Here is a 27,503-nt window from a genome sequence, read left to right on the forward strand (position 1 = left end):
ACCCATTCCTTGACCCTGCACAGAGCGCTGTGTCCACACTGCCAACGCCACCCCCTGTGGTACAGAACTCAACTACATTTCCCTGGAGTCCTGATCCTGGGCCTCTCTGGGTCCCTGGGGTCCACTCCTTCCATTCTCTTGAGCCTGGAAAGCTGCTCAGAGGCCGCAGCTGACCTGCCCGCTCCACCAGAACTCACCTGCAAAGGCTTTGGAAATCCGCTCCTTCTTCCACTCCCAGGGCTGGTCATACTCCTCGGGGGGCCTCTCATCATCCTCTGGCAGGCGGGACTCCCGGGGCCAGGGGGCCCCCTCACCTTCCGGGGTGGCCCCATCCTCCTCTGGCTCATAGGGTGTGTCATACAGAGGCAAGGGCTGAGTTGCTGTCTCCTTGGAGCCCCGGATCTCTGCCGGAGCAGGGCAGGAAGGGAAAGGTGAGGGCTCAGCCTTGGCTTTCTGGCTCCCCTCCTCCAATGCTTCTCAGCAACAAGCCAGGCCTCCTTCAGAGGAGATGCCCTGGCTCTGCGGGGAGCTCAGCAACCACACATCCTGGGTTCCTCACCCTCAAAAAACTTCTGGGTCTCTAAAAGCAAGGGAGCCAATGAAGGCAAGGGCAGGTGGGCACTAGAGTAAAAGACAGGAAAAGGATCCTGCAACAGCCAGTGAGGGCTGGGTAGCTAAAATTTGTGAGTTTAGGAAACTGAGGCACAACCCTCCCATTGTCCACTTCCTCCCTGATGCCAAGCTCCATTTGTTTCCTTCTGACTCAAATGATATCATTCCTTTTTTCTTTCTTGTTCTTTTTCTTTTTCTTTTTTTTTTTTTTTTTGAGATGGAATCTTGCTCTCTCACCCAGGCTGGAGTGCAATGGCACGATCTCAGCTCACTACAACCTCCGCCTCCGCGTTTCAAGCGATTCTCCCACCTCAGCCTCCTGAGTAGCTGGGATTACAGACATCCGCCATCATGCCTGGCTAATTTTTGTATTTTTGTAGAGACAGGGGTTTTACCATGTTGGCCAGGCTGGTCTCAAACTCCTGACCTCAGGTGATCTGCCTGCCTCGGCCTTCCAAAGTGCTGGGATTACAGGCATTAGCCACCACGCCCAGCCCGCAAGTGATATCATTTCACAATCACAGAATTATTCTTTGCTGCCCAGACACTGTGGACCACCCGCTCCTTTAAACTTTCCCTTCAACAAGTTACATTCATCGTCGTAAAGACCTTTCACTTTGACATTCCATGGTTTCAAACTCATCACCTTCTCTAAAGCTAATTGGTTCTCTTTTTGGGATCACTGACCCAGCCCTCACCATTATTTTGTCCTTCCTGACTATCTCAAATGCTAATATCTGACCTTCAGTTGTGTGGCCTCCTGTGCCACTTCAGGTCACACAAGTCACATCTGCTTCTCCAAAATGACTATTGGAAAGGCAGTGACCATCCTCCCCAAGGACCCGGCAAAGACTTTCTTTCTGATCACCCCCATTTGGCCTCTCCCTAGATCCTCTCTTGGCCTCTCTTTCCCAAGACTAGGTCTTATGCATTTCTCCCTATCCTAATTCCTTGCACTATATGCCCAGCCTCATGGCACTTGCTGCAACTGTATTTCCAGTCATTTGTGTCCATTGCCATAAAGACCTTTCACTTTGACATACCACTGTTTCAAACTGACCACCTTCTCCAAAGCTAGTAGTTCTTTTATTGGGATCACTGACCCCCGTGAAAATATGATAAAAGCTATGGAGCTACTCCCCCAAATAATGTGCTCCCATATTTTCACATATAATTTCAAGGCATTCATGGGGGCTTCCTGGGGTCCACACCCTCTGACCTAAATGGGGTAGTCAGCTTCTCACTTTCTCCATTTCTGTCTACTACACTGTTCTCCTTGGACCTGGCCCTCCTTCATTCTTCAAATCCCATCTGTTCTTTGCCAATACCCAGTGACCTTCACCCTCATCTTTCCGTATGTAGATTACTGCTAGGGTGAACCTCCATTCTGCAGGCTTATGTTTCCAAGGGCTCCATGGAATAATATTCCTGGGATATTCTTGACCACTCTCTGCCTCCCTTACCACCTCTCCCAAGTAGGAAGAGCAGTTTATTGTATTGGTCAGTGAATGCACACTCTCCTTCTCTTGAAGAGAAAGAACATTCTGGTTCATGCAGTCAGTGGCCTGCTCCTGTGCTGTCTTTGACCCAGAGCCCCAGGTACCGAAGGGCAGGCTCTGAGCTTGGATGGCGACAAGGTCTGGCTCTTCCTTTGCAGGGTTCCCCCACTAGGCCTACTGAGTTGCCCAAGCCTGAGTGGGCAAGTTTAATTCTGTGGTGAAGTATTAAGAAGCCCATTGTGATGACACATAAGCCCATTGCAGTGAACATAAGTAATGTTCTCTAATCAACTTTATCAGTAATAAAGCTGACATTTTCATCCTGTTCCTTTCTTGCTCAAGAATTCATCATGGCTCCACTCCCCGTTTTGAAGCAAGTCCAGATACCTCATTCCAGCCTATGAAGCACTGCCCTGCCCCTCTCGGACTCTCTCATCTAGGTTCCCATGCACACCCAGCACTAACATCACTTGCTCCTGAACAAACTTCCTCTCACCCTGCCTCAGGGCCGTGGCTTGGACAGACCCACCCTGTCCTCTCTGGTCTCCCCTATTTGATCTCTTTCCCCTGGACTCTCTCTCAGCCTCTGTTCCCAAGACCAGATCTTACTCTTTTCTCTCTAGCCTCACTCTTTGGACTGCTTGCCCAGGCTCATGGCACCCACTGTAACTATATTTCTAGTCATCTTTCTCCAACTGCCATGAAGATGTTTCATTTCAAACTCATCCGCCCTCCCAAGGCTAGTGGTTCTCTTTTTGGGATCACTGATCCTTCCAGCCCTCACCACTCTTTTCCTTCCTATCTTGAATACTTCTATCTGCACTTCAGTTGCGTGGCCTCCTGTACCACTTCAGGTCTCACAGGTCCCAGCTGCTTCTCCAAAATGACTCTGAAAGACAGTGACCATCCTCCCTAAGGACCTGGAAAAGACTTTCTCCATATTTTCCAGGGACCAAAGAATCAGTCCTTAGACTTGTGAGTCGCAAAGCCTGTTCTGCAGAGCCCAGGCCTCAGGGAGCACCTCCCCTGCCCCTGTCACTCACCGGCCATCATCTTTTGAGCCTCATAGGGCTCCATGTAGCCATCATTTTCAGGGACCTTCTCTGGGGCTCCTGAAGCTCCTGCTGAGCCTTCGCCAGTCTCCTGAACATCAAATGGGTCCGCATAGTCTTCTAGGATAGCTAGCTGTGGGAGGAGAGTGAAGACAGTGGGCTTCAGGGAGCAGAGAGGCAACTCTGCTTCTCCCAAGGTACTCTGTCCATGGGAGCAAGAGTCCCAAGTAGGCTGCCTTCAACCCAGACCCCCAGGTACTCAAGGGAAGGCTCTGAGCTTGGATGGGGACAAGCTCTGGCTCTTCCTTTGCAGGGCTCCCCCACTAGGCTGCCAACCAAGTGGTACCTCTTTCTTTCTTTCTTTCTTTCTTTCTTTCCTTTTTTTTTTTTTTTGAGACAGAGTCTCGCTCTGTCACCCAGGCTGGAGTGCAGTGGCGTGATCTCGGCTCACTGCAACTTCCACCTACTGGGTTCACGACATTCTCCTGCCTCAGCCTCCGGAGTAGCTGGGACTACAGGTGCGCACCACCAAGCCCAGCTAATTTTTGTATTTTTAGTAGAGATGGGGTTTCACCATGTTGGCTAGGATGGTCTCAATCTCTTGACCTTGTGATCTGCCCGCCTTGGCCTCCCAAAGTGCTGGGATTACAGGCATGAGCCACCGCGCCCGGCCCCAAGTGGTACATCTTTTCCACTAATTTTGTGCCTCTAGGCCATCTCCTAGGCTAAATGGCCAGAAGGAGGCTACTGGGCCATAGGGCCTGCCTCAAGTCAGGGTCCAAGCAGGACCATAGCTTACACCAGGTGGTTCAACAAAGGGAATTACTTCAGAGAAACAGTTACAAAGGTGTTGGAAGAGTTCAAAGAGCAAGCAAAGAATAGTGAGACAACTCAGAGATTAGCATGGTCCATGCCTACAAGGGCGCTTCCAGATGGTGAACAAATAAACAGCTGCTGAGCATCAAGGAAGGGAAGGCTGAGTAGTCACTTTTTCAGTTCTGCTGATGGATCCTCACAACATCCCTGTCATGTGGGTATTACTGTCCCCATTTTAAGGAGTCAGAGGCTCAAGGAAGTTAGGGAACATGTCCAGGACCATTCTACGTAAGTGAAGGAACCAGGTGATGTGAACCCATGCCCTTTGTGCAAAAGGCTGCCAACCTGCCACCAGGGGGCATCTTGGCTGTCCTGGGAGAGAGAATGCTGGAGCCGGCTTTGGGGCAGACCTGAAGTTGTGCTGAAGTCCCTGTGGCTCCTGGAGGGCAGGGACAGGAAAAGCTTCACTTTGGCCCTTCACTTCCCATGCTGCCCCTTTCTCCCACACAAGTGGCTCACGGCCACTCCTCTATGCCTGCTGCCATTCAACGCAGAGTGAACTGCAAACCACACACTCTGAAGAGGCACTCAAGGTGCTCAGGGCGGGGCGCAGCTGAGGACAATAGAACCTTTCTCCAAGCTGGGCTTGGGCTTCTCCTGATGGGGCGCTGGCTGAGGCAGAGACTGAGCCCGGTTCACCCAGGGCTGCCAGCACCCCAGGAGCACTGCATCACTGGGTTGACAGGCGATGACAGGAGGTGGCTCCAGGGCCTGCAGCATGGGGAGAGGCCACTCTTGCCTTTCCCTAAATCTCAGTCTGGGCTTTGATTCTGAGCCAGATCAGGGCTATAGGAGCCAGCTGGGCAGGGAGGCCGTGGGGTGACTGGCCTGCTCTGGGTTAGAGAAACTGGGAATGGTGGCCCCTAGCAAGGCACAGATGAAGAGAGGAAGCTCTTCACCTCGGAGACCCCTTCTGCATGTTCCTTCCACCCCGCTATTCCCTCTGAGGCACCTCCCAATGGCTCCTACCATCTCATCTGGGGTCTTCAGCTCCCACCTTGTTCTATTCATGCCCTCAGCTCCTTTACTACCTCCTTTGCGTCTCTGCCTGCTTGTGGGATAACCACCATCTCAGATCATCCCATTACCACCACCGGGCTATTCATATCTGGAGCTCTTTGTTGTTTTTGTCTTTCCAGCTCCAGTAAGCACCTGGCATACAGTAGGCACTAGACAAATGTTTCTCCTTGATCATCGCCTATCTCCCCTTGAAGCCCTTCACCCCTAGTCCTCCTTCCACCAGGAAGTAGAGAAAATAAATCCACTCACCCCTACCCACCCAAGCTGCTTCCTCCCAGGCAAACTGGCACCCACAGCCCCACCACTTGACCAAGGGGGCTCTGTAGTCAGCCCACCTTCGGTGATTCTGTCAGTCGGCAGCCAGCATCACACTCTTGTGGCAGCTGCTTAACAGTGTCTGAATCAACCAACACGTTATCCATAAACCTTGCAATGGCTCTCCAGTGCTTCAGGAAAAAGTTTGCAGTTAAAGAGATTTGAAAGCTTCCACTTTCCTCTTTAGTTTCTCTCTACTCACCTTGGATCACTTTGTTACCAGAAAGCTGCATGTTCTTTCTACTTCAAAGGCTTTCCCTCTGCCTGGATCACTTTCCCCTTCCTCCTCAAGAGCTAACTCTTATAGATCATTTCTTCAGAAAGCCTTTCCATACACCTCCCAGGCCTGTTAGGTGTCTCTGTGCTGGGCTATTATCACACTGCATGGTAAATATTTGTTTTGCTCCATGTCTTCCTGCAGACTGTGAGCTTCCTGAGGGCAGGAACCATGTTTACTTTCAAATTCCTGACAGTGTTAACTCCATTCACATAAAACAGGAAGAATGGACAAAGGAAGTACTTTTCCTTGTTCATTCAGGAGGGGAAGCACAAATCTGGATCGGGTGGGATCATATGAGGGGACAGTCTTTCTAAGTGAAGCTGTGTCACCAGAAGCTGCTTGGCCAGCAGAGGTGCCTGATCCAAGCCCCTGATAGTCCCCCCACCCCTGATCCTCCACTCCATAGAGCCCCTCCAGCCTCTCCCTCACCAAGCCTGCAGGCAGCGCCCTTCTTACCCAAGTCCCGGGCCCATGCCCAGAGCTGCGACCCCTCCCAGGCTGGCGTGGGCCTCCTCAGCTCTAGCCTGCAGTGCCCATGGGCACCCAGGTGGCAACTCTGTGGGCAGCTCAATGGCTCCTCTGTTCCATTCCTGGCTCCACACCCAGCTCCAGGAAGCCCCAGCCCCACGCCCTGGGCTGGGATGCCCAAAGGAGCCGCCCACAGGGCTGGGAGTTGGGAGCAGCAGCAGAGATGCCAGTTGGGAAGGACGGCAGGACAGGCACGCACCCTGGGCACAGAAGTTCCTGGGCAGAACCCAGGCCTGCTTTCCTGTGGCTTCTAGGTCCCCAGGATAAAATGCTCAGTGAAGGAAGCTGCCTCTATAGGCTTCTGACCCCTTTGACCTACCCTAATTTGTTATTTTGTTTATGGTCCCTTTGCCCCACTCTGATGTGCTCACTACTGTATCCTGCATCAATCTCAGGGCTGGCACACAGTAGGTACTCAATGTATACTAAGGGACGCTCAACAGGCATCCTCTCCAGACTCCATCCTCTAGAGTGACATCACCTTTCAGATCCCCATTCACCTTGACCTCTAATGGCTGCAGGATCAGGCTCTCAGCAGATCTACATCTGAATAGAAATCAAAGACTCTGGCGCAAAGGCCAAAGGGAGGAATTGTCCGCAAAGGACCTTTGGGGAAGACACCTAAAACCACGGCAGAGGGGTGAAATTAAAGACTTTCAAAACTTAAAAATAAATAAATAAATAAATAAATAAATAAATAAATAATAAAACCACGGCTGGTATTTAGGCACATTCTCTGATATAGCCAGAATGCTGCTGAAATGCTGAAAGATTTCCAAACTAGTAAAGTAGCTACTACCCAGAGGATCCCATCCCTCTCCTTCCTGCCACCCAGCAGGGTGCCTCCAGGACTCTGCTATATTGTGTCTGTTCCAACTGGGCATTACCCCTCCCAGAGCAGCTGTCATACTTTGAATCTCCTTCCTGCTCAAGCCTCTCCTGTGGTAGCTAGCAGGCCTGCCATCTGGTTCCTCTTCCACTCTGCAATTGGGCCACGCAACACATTCCTGACCCCCACCACGGGGCTCCAGAGGGTGTGGATCCAGGAGGAGCAAGACGGGCACACATTACAACGTGTGCCTTGCTCTGCAAGGTCCCCAAAGTCTACCACTGCCCCTTTCCTCTGTTTCTTTAGTTTACATTGAGTGTCTGGAAACCTCTTTTTATGTGTAGACCTCTGTCTTTTTATCTGTAGAAAAAGGATGGTAATAGTACCCATATCATAGGGTTGGGAAGAGGAAAATGAATTTGTAAAAGTTCTTAGCCCAGAGGCTGGCATGGAGTCAGTGCTGAATAAATGTTAGCTCTGAGGATAATCTTTTACATTCAAGTATTAAGGCCTCAGAGTTTAGATGCTTGTCCACGGTATGCAGCTTGTCAGCAGCAGAGACAAAATAGGGACCCTGGCCTCCTAACTTGTAGTATGTTATCACAGATTTTCCAAACATTTGGAAAATGCAGCATCTTCTCTATTTGTAGATTTAAAATACACTTTAAGGAGTCCTGCTGCAAAGAAATCAGTCTACTTTTGTTTAATTCTGTGATTTCCCAAAAATATTTAACCATGGAAGCCCTTTGTCACTGAAAACCTATTAACCAGTCACAGTTTGGGAAATGGTACATTACTTACCTTCCTCGAGATCAAACTTTTTATACCCATTGTTCCTGCTTATTGGAACGTCCTTCTATTTTATCTGAGAAATCCCTTGACATAAAACAAATGTCTTTCCCTTTTCTAATTACAAGAACAATGCCATGTTTATAAAACAGTTAAACATTACAGACATGCAGTCGATCCTAGAAACCCTCTTAAGACCCTTGGGTGTATCTGGTGCCACCTTGGGATTGGGTAGCAAGTGGTGGTCCCCAGCATTCAGGAAGTGGTAAACTCAGTACAGAACACACCCCTCATTCCTTCCCTAAGAGTCTGCGTCCTCTTGTTCATTAGCAAATGCTTAGTGAATACCTCCTCTCTGCCAGGCACCTGCTGGTAGGTGCTGAGGGTCCAGGCATTGGGCGCTCACTCTACTACCTGCTGGCTGAGAAACCGTGCAAGTGTGACTCAGCATTCCTGGGCTCTGGTTTCCCCATTTATAATCTGGGGATAGTAGTAGAATCTTCCTCACAGGATTGTTTTAAGGATCAGTTGGTCTAACACATGTCAGCTGCTTCAAAATGGTACCAGGCACAAGGTAGGTGCCTAGTAAATGTTAGCCACCATATTATTAAAGACAAAAAGACCAAATTTCTGAGTCCTTCTGGAGGAGGCCCACAGTGATAGACACAAAATAAGCTCCAAGTTGTGAAGCCCTAAGGCTGGACACCAGGCTCTGAGGGCACCCACAGGCCCACTGCACGCAGGGTTTGGGCCCCACTTTTGCGCTCACATAATACGTTGACTCTGTGGTGAGGGCTAATGGAGTGGGCAGCAGGTACCCTCCAAGCCCTGGGCCCCAGCCAGGGCTTGCTCAGCCTAGCCAGTAGCTCCCATCCATGGTCCTCAGGGTCCCAGCTGTTCCTGGCTCCCAATAGGCAAAGTGCCAGAGCTGAGTTGTCATTGAGTCACTCACTGGCCAAGGTAAAAAGCACAGATGTCTTCCAGACAGAGTTGGTGCCGCAATGTGGGGTGACGGCACTGGGTAGAGTGGACAGGCCTGCCATCCAATCCCCCAGTAGCTGCAGGCCTCAGCCATCCTCAAAGCAGCAACGGCAGCACAGATGGCCAGCCTGGGCCACAGAGGCTTAAGAGGTTTAACTAGTCTACAAAAGTTCCTTCACCTGGACTCCTACCTTCTCCTCCCTCCCTTCCCCAGACTCTCCTCCTCCCTCTATCTCCATCTGCAAGATAAGCAGATTGGACCTACAGACTCTGTGGAAGTCTTAAGAAGAAACATTAAAGCAAACAAGCAAACAAACCCCAAAAAGGCAAGTACGAGGTCTTCCAGGTGGTGTCCCTTTCAGCGCCTAATGACATACACTTAATGAACACTGGCTAAGAGATGGTCTTATATTGACTGGCAGCCCCTACCAATCCTCCTAACCTCAGGGCAGGAATATTTTGTTCAACTTCAGATGCCCTGACTGTATCCCTCACTTTACTCTTCCTACCTCTGTCTGTTTACTCCTTTCCAAATCTGTGCCTGGAGGATCCAAGTCCTGTGGATATCATCTGTGAGGTACATCTATTTTTTAAAGTTCTTAATATTTTGGGGCCTGTGAAACCCTACGAGAATCTAAGAGCTGTACCTTTCCCCAGAAAAATAGGAAATATCTGCACACAATTTCTGGTGGTTCATGAAGCCCAGGAACCTCTCCATGAGCTAAGAAGAGCACTGGTTTTAATCCAGGGTGCCTGACTGTCTTATTGTCCATGTTACCTCTCCACCCAGCCCCAAACACGTATCTTGGCATGAGGGAGGCAAAGGACACATTGCACAGATGGTCACAGGCAGCTCAGAGGTTTGTCCAATCAGAGCCCTGTTCCCATATCCATCCCCGTCCCTAATTACCCCAGGTTTTTCCTGCTGAAGGGCTGAGAAAAGGGAGCAAAGCAAGGGAAGGCCCAGCTCTCTAGCCCCCACTGCCAGAGCATGGCCTGGGGGCCAGACGAGGGCCCAGCATCATGAAGCTCTTCCTCTGGCCAGATGGCAAGGCCCTGGCTGCCCGTTGCAGGGCGCGGCTCCTGCTGCTCCCACACCTGCCCTGCCAGGCCTGCCCAGATGGCCACCCCTGCACCCCTGCCAACTAAGGCAGTGGGTCCCAGGGTAGGCTGGCAGCCAGAACCCCACATGGGGAGAAGGCTAATGGTCCCGAGCCCCCTGAGCCTCTCAGGGTACTGTTGAGGACCTGGTTCTCTCCTGCCCCCGTACTAATGGTTTCTGCTCAATCCCTCTGGCTTGTCATAGAAACACCTCCACCCATTTCATCAAATCTCATGACCCATCCCTTCTCAGAGGGTTCTGACTCTCCCAGCCCCAGCCACTGGGCTCCAGAGGAGAGAATAGGCCAGCACAAAGCACATCCCTGTTCCCAGGCCTCATCTCATGTCAGGAGGAGACCTCAAAGCAAGCCAGAAGGCCTGAGAGAAGGAGGAACAGAAAACAGGGAGAAAGCAGCCACATAGTACATAAACACCAGCTCCACTGGGCCACACGGGCATGCGCCAGCTCACATCCAGGAGCAGCATCTGTTAGGTTTAGGGTGACGGACTCAGGCACCTTGTTTGAGCTTTTCCTAGGGGAAGACTCAGACCCCAAACTCTGCTCCTAAAGGGGTGGGGAGCCGCTCTCTCTAAATGGTGGGAGGCCCCAGGTCAGGGCCCAGAGAGATAGCATCCCTGCCCCGGGCCAACTCAGATGGCATCCTGGGTCTTTCTCATCACACCCATTAAAGAAACCACAGATTGTATGGCTCCTGGGAGAGCCTGCTGGATTTCATTCCTGTCCCTGTAGCTGACAAAGGAGTCAGACATCTCTTGGCCCCTAAGTCTGAACAGCACACAGATCACAGAGCTGACCCAAGCTGAGGCATGGAGGCCCTTGGCAAGAAGAGGCTGTGAGTCTCTGCATAGAACTGTGTGGGTGCACCCCTTCCTTGGGGGTGTCTGGGACAATGTGCAAGGGAAGCTGTGGCCAGGGAGTCCCCGACCCTCAGGCCACCCTGATAATGGACAGTCACCATTCAGGACATATTTATGCACCCTTCTTTATGTCAAGCATTGTGTCAGGCACTTGGGAGACACAAGAAGACATGGTCTGTGTCCTGGAGGAGCCCATGGCTTGGTGGGCAGCCTGTTAGGGCATCCAAGCCACTGTAGAGAGGAGAAGGGCCAAAGACAGCTCAGGCCCATGTTGCCTGTGCCAAACAGGCAGTGGTTAGAGAGGAGGAGACTGACTGGTCAGTGGGAAGAACAGGGCCTATCCCTCTCCTCTGCCTCACTGTCACTACCTCCATCACATCACACAATAGCAGGGGACAAGAAGCAGACGAGCACAGCCTTGGAGAAGTGCCCTTGAACCTTCCTCTGCAGAATAAGTATCCTGGCCCAGGATGGGCAGCCATGCCCCATTGCAAAAACTAGGGGAAAAATAATTTGCATTCCTGAGGCTTCTGCCCTGACCCTGACAGATCTCTCTCATCCAGGAAATCTGGCGGAACGGCGCTCTCTCAGCTAAAAAGCCTCAATCCTGGAGCCAACAGATTCGGAAAGCAACTTTGCACTCCAATCAAGTAACAATGTTCTTCTCTGCTGAGGAGAGGGGGGCAGGCCCCAGAACTGAGCTCTCGGGGTGAGTGAAGAAGGACAACAGAGCCAAGGCAGCCCACACAGTCATCATCACAGAATTTAGGGGCCTGGGATGGCTTTCAGCTCTCACTCTGCCAGGGAGGGATAAGGCCGACCGGAGTCAGGGCAGGGCCCTCAGGCATGGTGGATTTCCTGTTCTCCTCCCTATCCTGGTGCCTGCAGACCCAGGAAAAGCTCCAGCCTCCCTCAGAATGGACCAGGGGGAGAGGGAGGCCAGGAGGAGAGGAGGAATGGGCTCAGCTGCTTAGCCCCATGTGGGCAACAGGTCCTGAGCACTGACTATCCTCATACCTGACAGGACAAGGGAAGGAGGGAGGAGTGGGCCTGGACCCCAGGAAGCCCCCTTGGCAAGAGCTGTAAGCAGCCTGTCTTGGCCTCCTGAGAACAACAGTCCATAGGGCAAAGGCCAGCTCGTGCTGTGTCCGCAAGGAGAAACCCGTCTTCACCTCCTTTCTGGGGCTTCAGCACCTGCAAGGATGCTTAGGCTGGAGAAGCAGGAGGAGGAAGAGGAGGTGGAAGCAAAGAGGCAACAGGAGGGAAGAGCTTTGCGCTGGCTATGCCCTGGGGGAAGGGTCAGAGATCAAAGGGCAGTGAGCCGCTGCTTCCAGAGGGGCAGAAAGGCCATCAACCAGTGGGGGTTGGGAGGTGCGCCTCAATTCCCGTTAGAAAAAGGCTCATGGATCAGGCTAGAGGGGGCTACGAAGTGGAGAGCCAGCCTGGGAGGGGGAGGGTCACCAGTCCTGCGGCCATTACAGGGGATAGGGCAGAGGGGCAGAGTTTGGGGCTTCCGTCTCAGATTAGTCGGCTGAGAATCCGAACAAAGGTGGGTGAAGGCTCGGAGCCCCGGGGTCAGGGGCTCGCGTCTGCCAGGAGCTGAGACACCGAAGGGCCCGGGCCAGGCCACCTTTGTCCCTCTCGCAGCCTCCAGACCCCTGACCGCCTTCCCTCCTGGCCATCCCGGCCCGGCGCGGCACTCACCCTATCGCTGCTGGCTGGGTGTCCGGAGATCCGCTCATCAGCAGGCGGCGCCGGGGGCCCCGGGGTCTCGACCCGAATAAGGCGGTGTGGGGGAGAGCCGTGGCGCGGGGGCGGCGTGGGTCCGGGGGCGGCAGGGGTGGCGAGGGCGGCGGAGCCGGACGACCCCCCGGAGTAGGGGTCTTCGAAGTCGCGCTCCCGCTGCAACCTGTAGGCGGCCAGGATGTCCGGGGGCGGCGCGGGGGGCGCGGCCGGAGAGGGCGCAGGGGGGCGGTAGTCGGGCTCGGGGGGCGCCGGCTTGCTGCCCCCTCCGCCGCCGCCTCCCCCGCGGAAGCCCAGGTGCTCCCGGAGCCACTTGGCTACTCCGCCGCTGCCGCCCCCTCCTGGGCCAGCTCCCGCACCCCCGGCGCCCCGGCGGGACCCCCCCGGGCCGCCCCCAGCGCTCCCCTGCGCTCGCGGCCCCGGGCGGGAGCCAGCCGGAGGAGCTCCGCTCAGTAACATGAGGCCAGCCAGACTGAGCGAGGGGAGCGCAGCGGAGGGTGGGGGGCGGGGCTCCGCTGGGCGGGGAGGGGGCGGGGCTCGTCAGTAACAAGGGAGAGGCGGGGCTCCGCTCCCTAACAGGGTCTTCCTCCTCCCGTAGCTCAGAAGAGCGTACGCGGGCTTCCAGCCGGTGTGCACACGCAAGAAGTGAAGTGGGCAGCCCTGGGGCAGAGGATGCGACTACTGGACTGAGGTTGAATCCTTCACGTGTCGCCACGCGGTCCCCTGTGGGGAGCGCATCCATCCCCATCTGTTCTTTTCCCCAGCTCCCAGCTCGCGCGAGACGCAGAGAGGGGAGCCCCCAGACTCCTGACTCTAGGGCGCCTTACGCCTCTCCTCTTCCCTCTCCCAGGATCTCGCAACTGGGAAACTATAATCTAGGAGGAAAATCTAGGCGGGCAAGAAAAGGGGCTGTTCTGTAAGATGTGTCTGTAAGCCTCCTCCTCCCATCCTCCTCCACAACCTCCTCCCATCCAACTGTACGCACTGCACATACCTGAACCTACGTTACTTCCCAATCCAGGCAAACACATCTCACATCACATACAAACAACTCCCTAGAGACGCCCACGTCTCCCGTGTCGTTTCCACACACGCCCTTCTCACACGCAAACAGCCCTCGCTCAAACATCCCCCACCCACGGAAGCACCTGCTCCGAGCGGGCCCACCTGGCCCTGACGATAGCATGCTCACGCACGCAGAAATCCCTTCCAGCCACATCCCGGGCTTCATTGTCAATCAGATTAGTAACAGAATGGAAACAGACAAGTCAATAAATCAAGTCTAGAAACAGTCCCAGTGTTGTCTATCACAAACTCCTTATCCTCTCGAGGCTCGGATGCTCAAGTGCTAGGCATTTTTGTCTTAGAAATAAAGCCAGTTCCGGCTGGGCGCGGTGGCTCACGCCTGTAATCCCAGCACTTTGGGAGGCCGAAGCGGGAGGATCACGAGTTCAGGAGATCGAGACCATCCTGGCTAACATGATGAAACCCCGTCTCTACCAAAAATACAAAAAAATTAGCCGGGTGTGGTGGTGGGCACCTGTAGTCCCAGCTACTAGGGAGGCTGAGGCAGGAGAATCGCTTGAACCTAGGAGGCAGAGATTGCATTGAGCTGAGATCGCGCCACTGCACTCCAGCCAGGGCGACAGAGTGAGACTCCGTCTCAAAAAAAAAAAAAAAGAAAAGAAAAGAAATAAAGCCAGTTCCTCACCATAAATGTAGCCCTGAAGCCAACACCAACACATTTGCTCTTGGCTCTGCTGGGAAAGCAGCTGTCTCACCTCACTTTACCCCACCCCCTTTCCCCCACCGCCTCAGTGTCTCCACACTCCTAGGTTCATGTCTGCCTTTTTTTTTTTTTTTTTTTTTGAGACAGTCTCACTCTGTCGCTGGAGTACAGTGGCGCGATTTCAGCTTACAGCAACCTCCACCTCCCGGGTTCAAGCAATGCTCCCACCTCAGCCTCCCTAGTAGCTGGGATTACAAGCGTGCGCCACCACACCTGGTTAATTTTTTGTATTTTTAGTAGAGACAGAGTTTCACCATGTTGGCTAGGCTGGTCTTGAACTCCTGACCTCAAGTGATTCACCCACCTCGGCCTTCCAAAATGCTTGGATTACAGGTGTGAGCCAACGGCACCTGGCCATATCTGCCTTTTGAGGGCGCAAAAAGCCAAGAGGCCCCAAAGGAAGGGAGTTCAAAGCAGGGGGTGTAAAGAAGGATGTAATGGCAAAACTGTGAATCTGCTGGGATTCCCAGGGCCCCAAGTCTCAAAATATTTGTTGAGTTCCTGCTTTGTGCAAATTCTAGTTGGGTGAGGTGGCTCATGCTTGTAGTCCCAGGTACCTGGGAGGTTGAGGTGGGAGAATTGCTTGAGCCCAGAAGTTCAAGGCTGCAGTGAGCTATGATTGTGCCACTGGTCAGACAGTGCTGCTTGTATTTAGGACAGTGCTTCTGGTCAAGCCAATGCTGCTTGTATTTAGGACAGTGCTTCTCAAACTTTAATGTGGACACTAACCTCCTGGGGATCTTGTTAAGTTACAGATTCTGACTCTCTAGGTCTAGCTGGGGTGGGGTCCCAGGTGATACAGATACTGCTGGTCCCAGACCACATGTTGAGTAGCTGGACTGTAGGAGATACTGGAGCATCTGATGTTGAACTTGGTTTTATGAAGTATAATAGAGAAAATAACGTGCATATTTTTAAAATGTGCAGTTAAATTGACTAATGGTGCAAAACGAAGCTGGACATAGAGATGATAAATAGAGAAGAATGGTCCAGTTAATGTATATCAGAGAGTCTCCACAGTCACCAGGTGTGAGGGCATGGATAGGTAACTAATAAGAAATCCAATAGTTGTGGGCTGTAGCCAGGTATTTGGGGAAGGTACTCAATGCTACTGATCCTTGCTTTCATGATCTCTGGAAAGGGCATGATAATCATTGTGTGAAGATTAAGGGAGATGATGAATATGAAAAAGGTTTGAAAACTGTAAAATGCTTACAGTGGAAGGTGTGACATGAGTTAAACTGCTTGACAGCTCAGAGGAATGAAATCAATCAAGTCTGCAGGCTTCATGCAGGACAGGAAGTAGACCTGAGCTGGGTAGGATTTGGACAGATGAAGCAAAGGAGTGAAAGGTCATTCCAAGACAGGAGGTCAGCATTAGCTGGACAAAGGCATAGAGGTGGGAACCCGCACACCATAAAAAAGGGGAGTATTCAAGGTGGGAAGAGTAGGAATAAAATTAGATGGGAAGGAGGGAAGATGTCATAAAGGTAGGGTTTAAACAATAATTTTAAAATTATAAAAACTTGTGTGCACCATACACTTACTCTTGTTTTAAAAGATCTGCTAATGTACTTTCCTCCATTACCAGCGTATGAGCTCCTAAAAGCAGGCAGTTTGAGCACCTCATGGAGTCAGGCAGCTTGATAGGAACCAAGGATACAGAGGTGAGGCCATCACAGCAAGGCTCCTCTGAGAATTGGGTGGAATTTTCTAGATCCAAATTCTGTTTACCTTTTCTTTCCTTTAGAGATGGGGTCTCACTCTCTTACCCAGGCTGGAGTGCAGTGGCACAATCATAGTTCACTGCAGCCTTGAACTTCTGGGCTCAAACAATTCTCCTACCTCAACCTCCCGAGTGTGATCCGCCTCACCCAACTAATTTTTAATTTTTTGTAAAGATGGGGCCTCAGTACGTTCCTCAGACTGGTCTTGAACTCCTGGCCTCAAGCAATCCTCCCACCTCGGCCTCCCAAAGCACTGGTGCTACAGGTGCACACTACCATACCTGGCTAATTTATTGTATTTTATTTTCTAGAGACGAAGTTCTGGCTATGTTGCTTTGACTGGTCTCAAACTCCTAGCTTCAAGTGATCCTCCCACTTGGGCCTCCCAAAGTGCTGGGATTACAGGTGTGAGCCATTGCACCCAGCTTAGATTCAAATTCTTGCATGTTAAGCAGTTCGCCATAGTATCAGGATTCTGTAAGGAAGCATGGGTGCTCCCATCACCAAGTGCAGATCCTGTCACATGGCATCAGTTTAACAAACATTGAAATGGATAAAGACAATTTCTCTTTCTTATTCTTAGTTTTATATAGCTATAATTCTGGTATACACATAATTTTATATCTTTTTTAACTTAACATTGTATGATAATTTCCCCATTTTTGTCATGTAAGTTTATTTTCTTCCAAATTTTTTGGGGAAAACTATCAACCCTACAGAAAAATCCAAAGAAAGTACACTGGAGGCTGGGCACAGTGGCTGAAGCCTGTAATTCCAGCACTTTGGGTGGCCGAGGTGGGCAGATCACTTGAGCTCAGATGTTCAAAACCAGGCTGGGCAACACAGTGGAAACCCTGTCTCTATGAAAAATAAAAATTAAAAAAAAGTAAGTGTAGTGTAAACCTATTTACCCTTCAGCTAGATTCACCTCTTTTTAAATTTTGCCATATTTGCCCTATTCCTCTCCTTTTTCTTTCATTTTCTTACCCATTTGGTGCAAGTTGCAAATATCATGACACTTTGGTTTTACACACTTTAGCAGGCATTGCCGAAGAATAAGGAATTCTATCAGGCTACAAGATCATTATCACATTTAGGAAATTTAATATTTATTTAATAATATTGTTTGTCATACAGTCCTTATTAAATTTTTTGATTTTTCCTGAAAGTGTCTTTTATAGTTTTTTTTCTTTTTTTATTTTGTTTTTAAAAGATCTTTAAATTTTCCTTCAGGCAGCCTCCTGAGCCAGAGTAGGCTCAAAGAAACTCCCTACAGTTTTTTTTTTTCTGATTCCAGATTTTTTTTTTTTTTTTTTTTTTTTTGAGACAGAGTCTCGCTCTGTCACCCAGGCTGGAGTGCAGTGGTGCAATCTGGGCTCACTGCAAGCTCCGCCTCCCGGGTTCACGCCATTCTCCCACCTCAGCCTCCCGAGTAGCTGGGACTACAGGCACCCGCCACCACGCCCGGCTAATTTTAATTCTGTATTTTTAGTAGAGACAGGGTTTCACCGTGTTAGCTGGGATGGTCTCGAACTCCTGACCTCGTGATCTGCCTGCCTCGGCCTCCCAAAGTGCTGGAATTACAAGCGTGAGCCACCGCGCCTGGCCCTGATTCCAGATTTAATTAAGTTTCCCCATTTCATTTGTTTGTTATGTTCCTTTAGTCTATTTTAATTTTGAACAGTCCCCTATTCTTTTGTTGCTAGTTTGTTTTTCATCACATTTATCTTTTTGAAATGTCCAGGCCGATTGTCATGTAGGATGTCCCACATTCTGGACTTTTCCATAGTTTCTTCATGATTAGATTCAGGTTACACATTTCTGAAAGGAGCACTACATAGGGGATGTTGTGGACTTTCTAGTGTGTTACACCAGAAGGCCCATAATGCCCATTTGTCCCTTTATTGGTGATGTTAGGCTTGATCACTTGGTTAAGCTGGAGTCCACCGGATCTCTCCACTTTACAATTTAAAGAAAGCTGTGGAATGATATTCTGAGACCTTTTAGCTATTTTCTTCAAGCAACATTTTACCCCATTGTTTTATCCCCCACATTGATGATCTGTACTTAAATTTGCTATTACACTGGGGATTGCAAAATAGTGACTCTCTAATTCTGTAATTCTAAGAACTCAAAATATCTGAGACAGGTCTCAACTAATTTACAAAGTTTATTTTGCCAAGGCTAAGGATGCACACATGACACAGCCTCAGGAGGTCCTGAGGACAGGTGCCCAAGGTGGTCATGGCCCAATCAATATGTGTAAAATGTACATTGGTCTGGTCTGGAAAGGTGGGACAAATGGAGGCCAGGGAGGGGGCTTCCAGTTCATAGGTAGATGAGAGAAAAATGGTTGTATTCTTTTAAGTCTCTCATTGGCCTTTCACTGAATACACAATATACATGTGAGAGGAGAGGAGAGGAATAGTCACTTATGCCTTAGTCTGGTTTAGTGAAGCAATAGGGCAGAGGAAACAATACAGCAGAGGAAACAATCAGATATGCATTTGTCTCAAATGCATATAATATTCAATCATGAGCCTCAGAGGGATGATTGAATTCCACAAGGAAATTCCTTGTGGGCAAATTGGAGGAAAGTATGTCGCTTTTTAAAATCTTTGTAGCCATCTTATTTAGGAATAAAATGGGTCCAGGTGCCATGGCTCACGCCTATAATCTCAGCACTTTGGGAGGCCGAGGCAAGTGGCCTTATGCAGGCTTCATGCAGGACAGGAGGTAGCCCTGAGCTTGTAGGATTTGGACAGATGAAGTAAAGGAGTGAAAGGTCATTCCAAGCCAAGAGGGCAGGAGTTCAAGAGCTTGTGCTCAGGAATTAGAGACCAGCCTAGGCAATATGGCGAAACCCCTTCTGTACCAAAAAAAAAAAAAAAATTAGGCAGGTGTGGTGGTGTGAGCCTGTAGTCACAGCTACTCAGAAGGCTGAGGTGGGAGGATTGCTTGAGCCTGGGAGGTGGAGGTTGCTGTGAGCCAAGATTGTGCCACTGTACTCCAGCCTGGGCAGCATAGTGAGAGTTTGTCTCAAAAAAAAAAAAAAAAAAAAAAAGAAGTAGGCAGCATTGCCTGACATAGTTCCCAGCTTGACTGTTCCTAGCTGGCATTCTTCTGTAAAGGAGAGCTTTCTTACCTCTCCCCCAACCTCCATCATGGAGTGAATTTTTTTTTCATTCAACATGATATAATCCGTTATTATCATATTACTATTCTTTTTGATGCCCAAATTACCCAAAATTTGACTATTGGGAGCCTTTTCAAGAGGCTCCTGTGTCCTTCTTCTGTTTTGTTTTGTTTTTTTGAGATGGAGTCTTGCTCTGTTGCCCAGGCTAGAGTGCAGTGGCGCTATCTTGGGTCACTGCAAGCTACACCTCCCGAGTTCCAGCGATTCTCCTGCCTCAGCCTCCTTAGTAGCTGAGATTACAGGGCCGTGCCACCACACCCAGCTAATTTTTGTATTTTTAGTAAAGACGGGGTTTCACCATGTTGGCCAGGGTGGTCTCAAACTCCTGACCTCAGGTGATTCACCCACCTCAGCCTCCCAAAGTGCTGGGATGACAGGCGTGAGCCACCGTGCCTGGCCTCCTGTGTCCTTTTGACTTGGTCCCATCAATGTTTAAGCTCTTCCATGCTTTCTCACACAAGATGTTCCAGAATCACTTTGTATCTCCCCTGCTGCAGACTTAGAATCAGTCATTTCTTGAAAGAAAACTTACTCCTTTTAGTTGGGAACGGTATTTTAAAATTGACTTTTTACTTTGTAATTTTATTTTATTTTTGAGACAGGCTGTCACTCTGTCTTCCAGGCTGAGTACAGTGGTGTGATCACGGCTCACTGCAGCCTCAACCTCCTGGGTTCAAGCGATCCTCCCACCTCAGCTGCTCCAGTAGCTGGGACTTACAGGCATGCACCACCATGCCCAGCTAATATTTTGATTTTTTTTGCAGAGATGAGGTCTCACTCTGTTGCCCAGGCTGCTCTCAAACTCTTAAGTTCAAATGATCCTCCTGCCTCGGCCTCCCAAAGTATCGAAATTATAGGCATGAGCCACTGTGCCTGGCCTGTAATTTTAAAATGGTTATTTAATATATCACCAAATGAACATACCTCAATTTAGTTCAACATTACCTGATTTGTTGAGTACTTAGGCTATTTCCAATCTCCCTTTTTCTAAACACCTCTTTATGCAGATAATTTTTCCTAGTTTAGCATTATTTCCTTTGGTGAGATTCTCAAAAGTAGAAATCTTGGGGCAGAGCATAAACTTTTTTGACTCTTGCTACACACTGCCCAGTTGCTCTCATGGATAGTTTTAAAAGTCAACCATGACTTCTAAATGTCAAACCTAATTATTTTGTCTCATTTTTCCCCCCTTGACTTCTTTGCACCACCTGAGTCTGTTGACCCCTGTCCTTGAAATCTTCTTCTAAACTTTCTTAAAATGACACTTTCCTGGTTTTCTCTTCTCTCAGGACACATTCTTTTATTTAAAATCTATTTTTTTTTTTAATAAACTTAATGCAGCACCAGAGATACTGCTCCTTTTAAGAGCAGAGCTAACCCATAGGCAGTGTGCCTAGAGCAGCCTCAGGCCGCGTTCTTGTTTCCCCTCTTAACCTCCTAAAGTTGTACATATTCCAAGGCTAAGTCCTTAGCCCTCACTTTTCTCGCTGGGTACTGAGTACAGCATCTTCACCCCTGTTTGCCCGGCTTTGGATGTCCAGTTCTGTCCTGAACTTTGATTCTTCCTAAGTTTTGCTGTCCAAGTCTGGTCCTTGCCTTTTGTCTCCAGCCTTGTCTTGGGTCCATCTCTGTCCATAACCTTGAGAGGACAAGCACATCCTAGTGTTCTCACATATGCACTTTGTTGGGATCTTGGATGTTAAGACAGAGCTCCATTTGGGCCAAGTTTTGTTTTGCCTATATAGTTTTGGTCAACTCAGTGTTTAAAAAAATAATTGAATTAGTTGCCGATATTTAAAAATTTATAACATCTCACACAAAACTCCAGATTGCTGACTTCCTTTTTTTTTTTTTTTTTTTTTTTGAGACGGAGTCTGGCTCTGTCACCTAGGCGGGAGTGCAGTGGCCTGATCTCAGCTCACTGCAACCTCTGCCCCCTGGGTTCAAGCGATTCTCCTGCCTCAACCTCCCTACAGGGACTACAGGGGTGTGCCACCACACCTGGCTAAATTTTGTATTTTTAGTAGAGACGGGGTTTCCCTATGTTGGCCAGGCTGGTCTCGAACTCCTGACCTCAGGTGATCCACCTGCCTCAGCCTCCCAAAGTGCTGGGATTACAGGCGTAAGCCACTGTGCCTGGCTGACTTCCTCTGAAATATCAGAAGATCCAGTGCATTAGGCTTATATTCCCATCAGAACATCTGGTACAACTGGTGGAAGATAAGTAGCCTGACTGGCTTCAGATGAGGCCATATCTCCAAAGACCATCCTAGGTCCTTCCTAGCATTTCACTGAAGCCCCAAGTCAGTTGCTTTTACCAACTTTCTTTTTTTCTTCCCTCCTTACTATAGAGTTAAGAGGAAAGGCCGGGCATGGTGGCTCACGCCTGTAATCCCAGCACTTTGGGAGGCCAAGGCGGGCAGATCACAAGATCAGGAGATCGAGACCATCCTGGCTAACATGGTGAAACCCCGTCTCTACTAAAAATACAAAAAAAATCAGCCGGGCGTGGTGGCGGGCACCTGTAGCCCCAGCTACTCGGGAGGCTGAGGCAGGAGAATGGCGTGAACCCAGGAGGTGGAGCTTGCAGTAACTGAGATTGCACCACTCTGCACTCCAGCCTGGGTGACAGAGCAAGACTCTGTCTCAAAAAAAAAAAAAAAAAGGGGAAAGTGCACTATTTCTCCAGGTCATGTCCCTATTAAGGATAGTAAAAGGGAAAAAAAAGAAAGACAGTCCTAAAAGGGCTACAAATTACTAGAAAAATAGGAGTACACACTTTTCTTTTTAGTGGAAATACAGACTATTTCTATTTGATATGAAAAAACATGATTCTGTGTTGAAAGGACACAATTTGAGATGCAGCAGCTCTAACCTATAGTCCTAGCACTTTGGAAGGTCAAGGTAGAAGAATTGCTTGAGGCCAGTTCCAGGCTGCAGTAAGCCAAAATTGCTCCACTGCACACCAGCCTGGGTGACAGAGCAAGACTTTGTCTCTAAAAAAAAAAAAAAAAGCAAACCTGGCCATGTCACTCATTTATGGACTCCATAAGAAACCTCTGTTCAAATATTTATGGAGAGACTGTGTGCTTGGAACACAAACATACGTTAAGATCTAGTCCTGCCTTCAATGAGCTTGAATTTTGAGTTTCCTAACTGTAGTGGTTTGTGACTTAAAGTTGGAGCCCGATAATAAGAGAAGGGGGACACGGGAGTGGAGGGTCTCCAAATGGCCTCCCAAGCCAAGTCCTTCTATCTTACTCCAAATTCAAGATGCTTCCCTGCCCTTACCACCTGAAATCAAAATAGGGCTGCTTCCTAACAGAGCCCAGGCTCCCATCCAAAGGTTTATATGGGTATAGTAAAGAGTCCCTTTCCCCTATCTTACCAACACAAACTGTTTCCCCATCTCCCCAGCCTGGAGTCAGAGCCTGGGTAAAAGAGGAACAGGACCAGAAATAGGTAGAGATTCACATCCTTCAGGGTATGTGAACTCTTCCCAGTAAAGGGAGATTGCCTACCAATACAAACCTATTACTTCATGTTCTGTTCACATTCCATCACCTCAGGAAAAAAAAAAAGAGAGCGAGCAAGTGAGAGCATGTTTGCGTTTTATGCAAAAAGCAAGGAGGAATAGATTCACATACGTATATGCATATATAAATATATATCCATACAAGGACTGTTGTGGAAAGATATAGTGGAAACTGAAAATAATTGGTGGATAGGGTGAAAAATGAAAAAGAGCTGTACTTTTTACTAGACTTTTGTGCATGTATTCCCTATTTAGAAATAAATGACCCAGAGCCTCCATCTCAAAAACAATTTTTTTTAAATTAAACAAACAAACAAAAAAAAACAATAATTATCCGGGCATGGTGGTGCACGCCTGTAGTACCAGCTACTTGGTTGGCTGAGGCAGGATAATCGCTTGAACCCTGGAGGCGGAGGCTGCAGTGAAACAAGATCATGCCACTGCACTCCAGCCTGGGCGACAGGAGAGACTCTGTCTCAAAAATAAATAAATAAGTAAAAATAAAAATAAATGACTCAATTAAAAATGTACATGAAAAGAGAAAAAAATCACAAGGTCATGGGGGAGCTGTTTTGCTGGTGTGGAATGATTCAGACAACTACATTTGGTAAGAAAGGGATTATAACGGCTGGGTTGAAGCTGTATCAGAGCATTACTTGAGAGTTACTGTAGGTGGCGATCCTCGGAGTGCCTCAGTTTTCAAAGGAGAGAAACATTGATTCGTTTCAAGAAAGTGAATTACGATTTATATAAAACGTTACAAAAAAGGGGGAAAAAACGCCGAGCCCCTTGCCGTGCCATTGTTCCCACAATGCCGTGACTCGGATTCGAACCGAGGTTGCTGCGGCCACAACGCAGAGTACTAACCACTATACGATCACGGCGAGCTACCGGGGACCCGTAGGGGTTGGCTTCTGATTGTCCTCTTCAACAGTCATAGGCCTTCCCAGTTTGCGCGTCATTAAATGGCCTACTTACGGGGCGGGGTTCCAGCCTGTCGCTGAGTCTGATAACGCGCAGGCGCGTTGTACTCCGCCAGTTGCTTTTCTTCTTCTGTTTTGGCCCATTAGCCACGGGCGGTGGTGATGATGAGATGTGCTCCCGGTGAGCGCAGTGGGAGTTTAGGGGAGACGGCGTGAGCATCCAGGAATGGGGCTGGGCGGAACTGAGACTACCCTTGGGGGATGCCCGTTTCCTGTGCCCCGGAGACCCTTGCCGCGAACCCGCCAGGGTTCCGGGCCTACAGGGGGCGCTCCTCACGGGTCCTCCCTCCTGCTGCATCCTCCAGCGGTGACCCAATGCCGCCTCTGTGGAGATTGTGGACACCCTAGAACCAGGTTCCAGGTAGAAAAAAAATCAACAAACGCATCTCTCCATCTTCCCAACAGCCACTTCCTTCCAGCCTCTCAAACTACTCTGACAGCCCTGACTCCTCCTTCCGCAATGCTTCCGCCGTGCCAGGTGCCCACCTAGGCTGTGTCACGGGGCCGCAGCAGGGACTAAGTCCGATTTTAATTATTGTCCATCAGTGCTCTCGCCCCCACGGCGCCTAAAACCGGGCCGAGTACACAGCAGGCAGTGGCTATTTGCCAAAACTCAGAAGGTGCCATTGGTATTTAACAAGTGAATTCCAGAGAGACCGCCTGTCTCTCCAATGTCACCCGCTCCCATCAATCCTCCCTATGCAGAGCCGCGGGAGGGATCTTGCTAAACACGATTTGAATATTTTCACTCCTACCCTCCTCACCCTCACCCCTAGATGGCAGGAACTTCGTCTGCCTTTTCCAGCTCATCTCTTGGCCCTCCTTCAATGTGGTTCCCCATGCCTCAATTGCACTCATTCACTCAACACGTCCTCGAGAAGCGCCTACTACCTGTCAGGCCAGAGCCTTTGGGCGTTGTTGGGGTGAGGCCTTAAAAAGAAGACAGAAGACTTATAAAGAGGAATTAAGATCTTTCCTTTTCGGTGAAACTTCGTCTCTACTAAAAATACCAAAAAACTAGCCGGGCGTGGTGGCGGGTGCCTGCAGTCCCAGCTACTCGGGAAGCTGAAGCAGGAGAATCGCTTGAACCCAGGAGGCGGAGGTTGCAGTGAGCCAAGATCGCGCCACTGCACTCCAGCCTTGGTGACAGAGCGAGGCTCTATCTCGGAAAAAAAAAAGATTTTTCCTTTTCAAGACCCCCTTCAAGCCTCTGCACACGAAATCATCCTGGCTGCCTGACAAATTCTCATTGTGCCTTTAAGAGCTACCTTGATCCTCACTTCCTTTGCTAAGCCTTCTTTTCCTATCATTAGGAATCCGCTCCCAGTGCTTCTGTGGAAATTTGTACGTATGTCTACTACAACACTTTTTAAACTGGCGAGTGGTCTGTGCTTTGTCTTCAAGAACGCGCCCAGGCTCAGAGGACCCGGAAGCCTATATCTTTCCAAAGTCCAATTTAGCCAGAGCCAGCGTAAACGTCACTCTCAAATGTCACAAGGGGATCGGGGTCCATTTTCCTCAATGTTGTGAACTCAGGATTAAAAACGGATTGGTACAGTAAAACAAAGTCCCCTTGCCGTGCCATTGTTCCCACAATGCCGTGACTCGGATTCGAACCGAGGTTGCTGCGGCCACAACGCAGAGTACTAACCACTATACGATCACGGCGAGCTACTAGGGACACAGGGCCTCGGTCTGTCGCCTGAACTCTTCTCTGTTGAAAGCCCCGCCCCCTTGCAATGTCATTGATATGTCACTGTTTGTTCTCGCCTATCTCTACCCTCGCAGCCATCTGAGGGCACGCAAGCGCATCAATCTCTGCTTTATCGATTTTGGTCCACACTTGCCTGCGCACCAGACACGGTGGCCGATTTCTCCACCGTGGAGGCTGCTCTTGGGATTCCCCTTACCTCGCGCCTCAAGGAAGTTGTATGGCGGTGGGTCAGAACTGATTTTCTTTCTTGTAAAATGTAAGAGCTCCAGTCCCAGCCAAAGTCGTTCAGATAGCATGATAGCCAGGGCATGGTGAGCGTCAGAGAGACTTTGGGCCACCATTCGGGCGTCCGCAGGGGCTTCACATCATTACAGGCCCGGCCTCATAGGAATCCTTTGGTTGCAAAGCACTTTCATGTCCCTTCTTTTGCAGTCCGTGCGTACAGCCAAGAGGAGACTTAGGGCTAGGGAGTCCACAGCGCTCCCGCCTGCTCTTGTGGGTGAACGTGGGTGCGGGAGGAACCTGGTAGATAATGGAAGCTTAGGAAAGCTGGAATGGCCGCCATCTAGACGAGAAGGGCAACACTGGGTCACCTGCTCGTCGTGGTGTCCCGGTAGCTCGCCGTGATCGTATAGTGGTTAGTACTCTGCGTTGTGGCCGCAGCAACCTCGGTTCGAATCCGAGTCACGGCATTGTAGAAACAATGGCACGGCAAGGGCGTCTTTTTAGACTTGGAAAGCCACACATTCTTCTGGGAAGCTAACTCTAAAAGCTGTTACCTGGCCAGGGCTGAAATTATAATGGACAATGAAGTGTGCACAAAAAGTTCGGTGCACACTCTGGGGCTTTCCTTTCTGTTTTTAATTTTTCATCTGCTAGTGAATCAGTCATCCCCCACCTTCCCCAATATGTGATTATTTTATTTTTATGTAGTTTCTGTGTGGTACTCTTTATTTTACCCTTGTGAATGACCGAATCATATATTGGGTCCTCTAAAAAGCTTCACACTAGCTAAAACATCAATACTTTGGGACAAAGGGGTGATAGGAACAATGTGCAAACATTAATTAAGGGTTAGAAGAATGCAGATTAGACCATACGCTGAACCGTTTTGCCTCAGATCCCGTGACAAGTGAAAAATATGACTGCATTAGAGGTGCTGGTTCCTGTAGCCACTATGAGGGGTGCTAATGAGAGGTTTGTGGCCTTCATCTCCACAGTCGCCTAGGTGAGAGGGGGTTTTCTCCTGGAGGGTTTTCCCTTAATCTACCTCAAGTTTAAGCACATTTTGTTTGCTTGTTTTATGTGGACCTAAAAAACCCAAACTCAACAAATTCAGGTCTGTCGTTTGGCATTAGGCAAAATGGAAGTGAGTTTTGGATTTGACTTTCAGGCAGCTGGTGGCAGCTATGTCACTCTCAAGGAGGGAATGAGAGGGGACTGAGGAATGAACCTCTCCAGCTCCTCTCAGGTGTCCTGAGGGTGGCAAGGCAAGCCCGAGATCATTCCTGGGAGAGACAGACATTGCAATGGGGTTGCGCCCCCTCTACCCACAATCAATCAGTAAAGAATGAACAGCACTTAAAAGCTAGCCACTGGCCCCACGCCTGTAATCCTAGCACTTTGGGAGGCCGAGGTGGGCAGATCTCTGGAGCTCAGGAGTTCGAGACCAGCCTGGGAAACATGGCGAAACGCTGTCTCTACCCAAAATACAAAAATTAGGGCATGGTGGCGTGTGCCTGTAGTCCCAGCTACCTGGGAGGCTAAGGTGGAAGGATTGCTTGAACCCCAGAGGCAGAGGTTGCAGTGAGCTGAGATCACACCACTGCATTCCAGCCTGGGTGACAGAGCAAGATCCTGTCTCAAAAAAAAAAAAAAAAAAAAAAAAAAAAAGCAAGGCACTGCATGGGGGCTGTAATCTCCCCAGGTCTCCAGTTTCCCAGTTCTCTACATTTGGCGAGTTTAAACCACACAACAGGACAGCTCACAACTTGAGAGTGTTCTGCGCAAAATAGAATGGGGAAAGGTGAGCCTGAGAACTTGCCAAGCTTTGGA

The 27,503-nt window shown here is 49.6% G+C and overlaps 2 protein-coding genes and 3 non-coding genes across 13 annotated transcripts in view; 2 read left to right on the forward strand and 3 right to left on the reverse strand.

Annotated features, from left to right (window-relative positions):
- The window catches only part of SHF (Src homology 2 domain containing F), a 31,846-nt gene extending 7,799 nt beyond the window's left edge, over positions 1 to 24,047 (reverse strand). For 6 of the 9 annotated variants that reach the window (XM_063652202.1, XM_054451072.2, XM_054451068.2 and 3 more), the window contains exons 1-3: positions 12,466 to 12,978; positions 3,155 to 3,296; positions 198 to 404 (exon numbers count right to left, since the gene is read on the reverse strand). In XM_063652202.1, the coding sequence (XP_063508272.1) occupies positions 198 to 404; positions 3,155 to 3,296; positions 12,466 to 12,963 (847 nt within the window). In that variant the 5' untranslated portion in view covers positions 12,964 to 12,978. Of the gene's footprint in view, positions 1 to 197; positions 405 to 3,154; positions 3,297 to 12,465; positions 12,979 to 23,729 lie in introns of those variants that run through there. The other 3 variants (XM_063652204.1, XM_054451067.2, XM_063652203.1) reach the window with 1 other exon arrangement.
- TRNAH-GUG (transfer RNA histidin (anticodon GUG)) lies at positions 23,564 to 23,635 on the reverse strand. The gene has a single exon. It is a non-coding gene; the product is annotated as a tRNA-His (tRNA).
- Positions 24,048 to 25,330: 1,283 nt separating the features above from the next.
- TRNAH-GUG (transfer RNA histidin (anticodon GUG)) lies at positions 25,331 to 25,402 on the reverse strand. Its single transcript has one exon. It is a non-coding gene; the product is annotated as a tRNA-His (tRNA).
- A 110-nt stretch (positions 25,403 to 25,512) lies between these two features.
- Positions 25,513 to 27,503, forward strand: part of SLC28A2 (solute carrier family 28 member 2) — a 74,296-nt gene continuing 72,305 nt past the window's right edge. The window contains exon 1 of the mRNA XM_054451062.1: positions 25,513 to 25,671. Within this exon, the coding sequence (XP_054307037.1) occupies positions 25,666 to 25,671 (6 nt within the window). The 5' untranslated portion in view covers positions 25,513 to 25,665. The remainder of the gene's footprint in view (positions 25,672 to 27,503) is intronic.
- On the forward strand, positions 26,069 to 26,140 carry TRNAH-GUG (transfer RNA histidin (anticodon GUG)). The gene has a single exon. It is a non-coding gene; the product is annotated as a tRNA-His (tRNA).

This window comes from Pongo pygmaeus, chromosome 16 (genome assembly GCF_028885625.2).
Source record: "Pongo pygmaeus isolate AG05252 chromosome 16, NHGRI_mPonPyg2-v2.0_pri, whole genome shotgun sequence".
NCBI classification, from domain to species: domain Eukaryota; kingdom Metazoa; phylum Chordata; class Mammalia; order Primates; family Hominidae; genus Pongo; species Pongo pygmaeus.